The 7,806-nt window shown below is 46.8% G+C and overlaps 1 protein-coding gene across 1 annotated transcript in view; it reads left to right on the top strand.

Annotated features, from left to right (window-relative positions):
• The window catches only part of LOC112073564 (rho guanine nucleotide exchange factor TIAM1-like), a 58,892-nt gene extending 53,069 nt beyond the window's left edge, over positions 1-5,823 (top strand). The window contains 2 exon segments of the mRNA XM_070440198.1: positions 4,229-4,398; positions 5,790-5,823. Coding sequence (XP_070296299.1) covers positions 4,229-4,398; positions 5,790-5,823 — 204 coding nt within the window.
• Positions 5,824-7,806: the final 1,983 nt, after the last annotated feature.

Genomic DNA, 7,806 nt, shown 5'->3' with positions numbered 1-7,806 from the left:
CTTCCCATATGGTTCCTGGACTTAGCACAACCTTTCCCATATGGTCTTGCCAGAACAACTTTTCCCCAATTTGGTTCCTGACTACCACAACTTCCATTGGTCCAGACTCAGCACAGCCTTTCCCATTGGTTCGCTGCCTAGAACAACCTTTCCCATGTGGTTCCTGACTAGCACAACCCTTTCCCATTGGTCCTGCCCAGACACAACCTTTCCCATTGGTCCTGCCCAGAACAACCCTTTCCCATTTGGTCGCTGCCCCAGAACAACCTTTCCCATTGGTCCTGCCCCAGAAACAACGCTTTCCCAATTGGTCCTGCCCAAGAACAACCTTTTCGCCCTGCTATATGCGCTGGCATACTGGACACCCGCTAGACAGGCAGGGCTACAAAGCTCTGTCATCGATGTCTTAAAAAATATATATAATTGTATATGTAATTTTGACATTATGCCCTCCAAAAGAAAATTCCACTCATATGTAAACGTGGACCTACTAAGGCTGTGGTGGAATCATTTTAAACATTAAAAAAAATTTAAAGAGTTTGGAGTTCAGGGAGTCTCTCAAGTTGAAATTGAATTTAATTGACGCTTAAATATTGTAGTTCATTTGTGTTAGGCTATTGTGACAATCTGTCCTACAACCAACTACCTCATTGTTAGGCTATTAGTGGACAATCTGTCCTAACAACCAACTTACCTCATTGTCTAGGCTATTAGTACAAATCTGTCCCTACAACCAACTACTCATTGTTAGGCTATTACTGTTCTGAATCTGGTCCTCCAAAACCAACTACCTCATTTTAGGCTATTTAGTGGTTGAAATACCTGTCCTCCAACCAACTACCTCATTGTTAGGCTATTAGTTGACGAATCTGTCCTCCAACCAACTACCTCATTGTTTAGCTATTAGTGGGTTGGAATCTGTCCTCGCAGCCAAAACTTAACCTCATTGTTAGGCTATTAGTGACGAATCTGTCCTCCCAACCAACTACCTCATTGGTTAGGCTATTAGTGCGTTGAATTCTGTCCCTCCAGCCAACTACCTCATTGTTAGGCTTATTGTGACTGAATCTTGTCCTACAACCAACTACCTCATTGTTAGGCTATTAGATGTGTAATTTTTTATAAAACGTGGTAAATGCAGCTAAATACTGTATATAGCAATAGATAGTAGGTTACACAGCATAAAGAAACAATCCCATAGTTAGCTGGTATTTGTTGGGTGGACTGAACTGTATTAATTTGCAATTTAATAGACTGGTTTATTCACAACAACTTTCCATTCAAGCTGGGAGAGAGTGCGAGGAGGGCTTGATGTCATGTAGGTTTCAGTAGCCATATACAGGGACAGGCTGGGGGGGGGGGGGGGAAGAAGCTGACTAGTGTTCTGTGAAGAGGGACTGGCCACCCCTCAGAGCCTGGTTTCCTCTCTAGGTTTTCTTCCTAGGTTCTGGCCTTTCTAGGAGTTTTTGTCCGAGCCACCGTGCTTCTCCAACCTCATTGCTTGCTGTTTGGGGGTTTTCAGGCTGGTTTCTGTACAGCACTTTGAGGATATCAGCTGAATGACGAAGGGCTATTATAAATACATTTGATTGATTTGATATACAGGACAGGCTTGGGGGGGGGGGGGGGGAGCTGACTAGCTGTTCTGTGTATCGAACATTTATTTTGACAATCTGCAAGCGTTTTAAAATTCCAAACTTTAATTTACATGAACGATTTAATACAAGAAAGCCGACCTTTGCGGACGTGCCCAGGAAGAAAACTGTGTGAGCCAGTCCATATGTGGAGGCCTTTGGCTCTTTCTCCTATATCGGTTTCCATGTTCAGTGTTGTAAACGCAGGTCTAGGACTTCTAGCCACTACATTTGAAGCTGGCTGTTATGTCTAGGGTAAATGTCATGTCGTCTGGGTCTCTGCTGTTTGTAAAGAGGGAGTTAATGGTAGTGTTTATGTGTCTGCCTGTTGAATAAGGGTGGTGGTTACTGATACTAACAGTGTTGATGAGTGAGAACCTGGAGTTTAGCAGCTAAGAGCTAGTCTAAGATAAACACTAGATGTGTGGTCTGTTGTGTGTGTGTGTGTGAGTTGCTGTGTGGTGTGTGTGTGTGTGTGTGTGTGTGTGTGTGGTGTGTTGTGTGGTGTGTGTTGTGTGTGTGTGTGTGTGTGTGTGTGTGTGTGTGTTGTGTGTGTTCACGTTATGAGGGAATGTGAGTCCAGTTCTTTCCTAACAGAATATCGTTTACATTGGAAAATAAAATAAACACATTTGGTTTTGGCTTTATCAAAGGAACTAGGAATAGATATCTTTGATAATTTATTTATAAACCAAGTCCAGCCTTAGACTAGATGAAAGGTTGCTTGTGTTTTCTGGGAGGGAGGCAGAGAGCCTGTGCGGTTAATTAACCAAAAGGTTGCTAGTTTCAAATCCCAGAGCTGACTATGTGAAAAAATCTGTTGACGTGCCCTTGAGCAAGGCACTTTACCCAATTTCCTTTCATGTAAGTCTCTCTGGATAAGAGAGTCTGTTTAAATGACTCTTTACTGGTAAGTCTCTCTGGATTAAGAGAGTCTGTTTAAATGACTCTTCAGTACTGTAAAGTCTCTCTGGATAAGAGTGTCTGATTATGACTCACTTACTGTAAGTCTCTCCTGGATAAGAAGAGTCTGTTAAATGGACTTCTTTACTGAAGTCTCTCTGCGATAAGAGAGTTCTGTTAAATGAATCACTATGTAAGTCTCTCTGGATAAGAGTGTCTGTTAAATGACTCACTACTGTTAAGTCTCCTCTGGATAAGAAGAGTCGCGTTTAAATGGACTCTTTTAACTGTAAGTCTCTCTGGATAAGAGTGTCTGCCTTTAAATGACTCACTACTGTAATCTCTCTGCGATAGAGAAGTCCTGTTAAATGACTCTCTTACTGTTAAAGTCTCTCTGGATAAGACCGTCTTGTTAATGACTCACTTACTGTAAGTCTCTCTGGATAAGAGAGTCTGTTAATGACTTCTTTACTGTAAGTCTCTCTGGATAGGAGATCTGTTTAAATGACTCTCTACTGTAAGTCTCTCTGGATTAATAGAGAGTTCTCTGCTAAATGACTCAGTACTGTAAGTCTCTCTGGATAAGAGAAGTCTGTTTAAATGACTCTTTACTGTAAGTCCTCTCATGGATAAGAGGTATGTTAAATGACTCTTTACTGTTAAGTCTCTCTGGATAAGAGAGTCTGTTAATGACTCTTTTACTGTAAGCCTCTCTGGATTAAGAGAGTCTGTTTAAATGACTCTTTACTGTAAGTCTCTCTATGGATAGAGTGGTCTGTTAAAATGACTCTTTAACTGGTAAGGTCTCTCTGGATAAGAGAGTCTGTTAAAGAACTTCTTTACTGTAAGTCCTCTCTGGATTAAGAGAGTCTGTTTAAATAACTCTTTACTGTAAGTCCCTCTCTGGATAAGAGTGGTCTGCTTAATTGACTCTTTACTGTAAGTCCTCTGGGATAAGAGAGTCCTGTTAAATTACTCTTTACTGTAAGTCTCTCTGGATAAGAGTGCTTGTTAAATGACTCTTTACTGTAAGTCTCTATGGATAAGAAGTGTCTGTTAAATGACTCTTTACTGTATCCTCTCTGGGATAAGAGTGTCTGTTAAATGGACTCTTTACAATTTACATTTAATTTAAGTTCCAAATTTAGGCAGACGCTCTTATCCAGAGCGACTTACTGTAAGCTCTCTGGATAGAGAAGCGTGCCGCTAACATGCTCCTACTATAAGTCTTCTCTGGATAAGAGTGTCTTGTTAAATGACTCACTTACTGTAAGTCTCTCTGGATCAGAGAGTCCTGCTAAATGACTCAGTACTGTAAGTCTCTCTGGATAAGAGAGTCTGCTAAAATGACTCACTTACTGTAAGTCTCTCTCTGGATAAGAGAGTCTGTTAAATGACGTCCCACTACTGTAAGGTGCTCCTCTGATAAGGCTTCTGCTAAATGACTTGAAAATGTAAAACGAGTTAAGTTTGTCTGAATGAGCAGGAGTTTGGTGGTGCTGAGCGAAGGGATTTCTTACTAAATCACAGAGTTGATTTATCTCTAACGGTCATATGCGAGTGGGGGGCCTGCGCTTAAAGCGGTGGTAGCCACTTCTCTCTTGTTCTGGAGCCTGTAAATTTGGAGAATGGGCCGGCCATTACCATTTAAAAGCCCTTTAGATTCCTCTCACCACGTCCCTGCCAAACAGCGGGGAGGAGGAGGAGTGGAGGAGGAGGAGGAAGTGGAGGAGGTGGGAGAAGGAGGTGAGGAGGAGGAGGAGAAGATTGACGGAGGAGGAGGAGGAGGAGGTGAGGAGGGAGGAGAAGAAGGTGAGGAGGCTGAGAGGAAGGGAGGAGGAGGAGGTGAGGAGGTGAGGAGGTGAGGAGGATGGAGTGAGGAGGAAGTGAGGAGGAGGAGGTGAGGAGGAGGAGGAGGTGAGGAAGGAGGTTGAGGAGGAGGTGAGGGGGAGGAGGGTGAGGAGGAGTGAGGAGGTGGAGGTGAGAGGAGGGAGGAGGAGTAGGAGGGAGGAGGTGAAGGGAGGAGGAGGTGAGGGAAGGAAGGTGGGGGAAGTGAGGAGGAGGTTGAGGAGGAGGAGGTGAGGAGGAGGAGGTGAAGGAGGAGTGAGGAGGAGTGAGGAGGAGGAGGAGGGAGGAGGAGGAGGTAGGGGGAGGAGGTGAGGAGGAAGTGAGGAGGAGGCTGGAGGAGGAGGGAGTGAGGAGGAGGTGAGGAGGAGGAGGTAAAGGAGGAGGAGGTGAAGGAGGCAGGTGAAAGGAAGTGAGGAGAGAGGAGGTGGAGGTAGGAGGTGAGGAGGAGGAGGAAGGAGGAAAGGGAGGAGGTGAGGAGGAGGAGGAGGAGGTGAGGAGGAGGGTGAGAAGGAGGGAGGACAGGATGATGAGGAGGATGAAGGAGGTGGAGGTGAGGAGGAGGAGGAGAGGAGGAGGGTGAGGAGGAGAGGAGAAGGAGGTGGAGGTGAGGAGAAAGGAGGTGGAGGTGAGGAGGAGGAGGTTGAGGAGGAGGAGGAGAGGTGAGGAGGGAGGAGGAAGAGGAGGAAGGTGGAGGAGGCAGGCGAGGAGGAGGAGGTTGAGGAGGAATCGGAGGTGATGAGGGGTGAGGTGAGGAAGAGGAGGTGAAGAGGAGGAGCTGAGGAGGAGGAGGCAGAGCTGAGGAAGGAGGGAGGAGGTGAGGAAGGAGGAGGTGAAGGAGTGAAGGTGAGGAGGGAGGAGAGGAGATGTCCAAGCTGAAAGATGTCCAATCTCTCTTGCTCGCACGCACGCACGCACGCACGACGCACGCACGCACGCACGCACGCACGCACACACACACACACACACACACCACACACACACACACACACACACACACACACACACACACACACACACACACACACACACACACACACACACACACACATGCTTATATTGTAACTGTGTAGAAACAGACATTGGACTGAAACAGAACAAGTCACACACAGAGGTTGTAATGAGGATAATATCATGACATCATCACTTGTGTTGACTGAGACTGTGAAGCTTGGAGGCTGTACCTTTTACCTCATCAACATGAGACCCATCAGATCCCTTCCACTTTGTGACAGCTCAGCTGAAATGAATGCTGTACCTCTCTTTAACACAGGGCTCCAAAGTAGACAAAATATTTTTCTGTGCGACCAGGAGTTTTGTTTTTGGGAGCACTGTGCGACCATGAAAGAAATCTCCCAGATAATAATTGTTGTAATGACAAGTCTTCGCTGTGCCGTTGTTTCCCAGTGCCCTGAGGAGGTGCCCTGAGGAGTGCCCATGAGGAGGGTGCCCTGAGGAGGTGCCCTGAGGAGGTGCCCTGAGGAAGGTGTCCATGAGGAGTGTCCCATGAGGCGGTGCCCATGAGGAGGTGCCCTAGGAGGTGCCCGAGGAGGTGTCCATGAGGAGGTGCCCATGAGGAGGTGCCCATGAGGAGGTGCCCACGAGGAGGTGCCCATGAGGAGGTGCCCATGAGGAGGTGCCCTGAGGAGGTGCCCTGAGGAGGTTGCCCTGAGGGGGGTGCCCTGAGGAGGTGCCCTGGGAGGTTGCTCTGGGGAGGTGTCCTGAGGAGGTGCCCTGAGGAGGTGCCCTGAGGAGGTGCCCTGAGGAGGTGCCTGAGGAGGCCTCGTACCATGAGGAGGTGCCCATAGGAGGTGATCCCTGAGGAGGTGCCCATGAGGAGTGCCCATGAGGAGGTGCCCTAGAGGAGGTTGCCCTGAGGAGGTGTCCATGAGGAGGTGCCCTGAGGAGGTGCCCTGAGGAGGTGCCCTGAGAGGTGCCCTGGGGAGGTGCCTCTGGGGGTGTCCTGAGGAGTTGCCCTGAAGGAGGTTGCCCATGAGGAGGGTGCCCTGAGGAGGTGCCCTGAGGAGGTGCCCTCGAGGCAGGTGGCCCTGAGGAGGTGTCCATGAGGAGGTTGGCTCCTGAGGAGGTGCCCTGAGGAGTGCCCTGAGGGAGGTTTGTCCATGAGGAGGTGCCCATGAAGGCGGTGCCCATGAGGAGGTTTGCCCTGAGGAGGTGCCCTGGAGGAGGTGGCCCTGAGGAGGTGTCCATGAGGAGGTGCCCATTGAGGCGGGTGCCCATGAGGAGGTGCGCCTGAGGAGGCCCTGAGGAGGTGTCCGAATGAGGAGGTGCGGGGCGCATAAAGGTGCCACGAGAGGTGCCCATGAGGAGGTTGCCCACGGAGGAGGTGCCCTATGAGGAGTGCCCTGGGAAACAAAAACAAAAGATAATTAATGAATTATATATTAAAAAATATATATACAGTATATCTATAAAAAAATATATTAAAAAATGTATATTTCAAAATTTGCAAAAGATTGTCCTCTATCCATAATTGTATTTGCATTTTTGATGCTTCCTGACTGTCCTGTGATTATTAACGAGCTGGACAGTCAACAAACTGCATGAATATGGGTCCATTATCATCTCTAAACAGTTTCCATTTGGTTTTAGTCAAATCTAATATAGTTGAGACTTTACTCAGACCATCCACAGGCCGGATTGGACCTCCTGTTCAAAATATATTCAGGCTGTATCACAACCGGCCGTGATTGGGAGTCCCATAGGGCGGCGCACAATTGGCCCAGCGTCGTCCGGATTTGGCCGTCATTGTAAATAAGAATTTGTTCTTAACTGACTTGTCTAGTTAAATAAAGGTTAAATAACAAATAACAAATTACCAGCACAACTTTTTCATCCTCCATACAGCGAATCGCCAGGAACGCATTTTCCAATCATATGTCATGGGCCGTTTTAAAACTACTCACGCGTCGTTAACCATTTCTTTACACTTTGTTCAGTCCTATTACCTCATTGGCTAGCTAGCAATCTGGCAWTGTTATCAGCCTATCCAAACATCTGGGGGCACAGAGAGAAAGGAAAMGGGATATCTTCTCCAGGAAGTCAATGATCACGGCAACGAATGAATGACAGATCTCTTGCATGTCATCATCTCAAACATGATTTATTTTAAAGAGACAGTGCACCAATTTTGACTCAACTCTTTTGACTCATGACTTAGGCTGCTGCTACTGTTTATTTTCTATCCTGTTGCCTAGTCACTTTATCCCTACCTATATATATGTCTACCTTGATTACTTTGAACCCCCGAACATCGACTTGGTACCGCGTGTATATAACCAAGTTATAGTTAATCATTGTGGGTTTTATTCCTTGTGTTATCATCTTTCTATTTCTCTCTGCATTGTTGGGAATAGTATAGACTAAACATTTCACTGTTAGTCTACACCTGTTGTTTACCAAGCAT

This window comes from Salvelinus sp. IW2-2015, unplaced genomic scaffold (genome assembly GCF_002910315.2).
Source record: "Salvelinus sp. IW2-2015 unplaced genomic scaffold, ASM291031v2 Un_scaffold2298, whole genome shotgun sequence".
Lineage (NCBI taxonomy): Eukaryota > Metazoa > Chordata > Actinopteri > Salmoniformes > Salmonidae > Salvelinus > Salvelinus sp. IW2-2015.
Note: the sequence above shows the minus strand (reverse complement) of the source record. Positions and strands in the feature narration are given on the sequence as shown.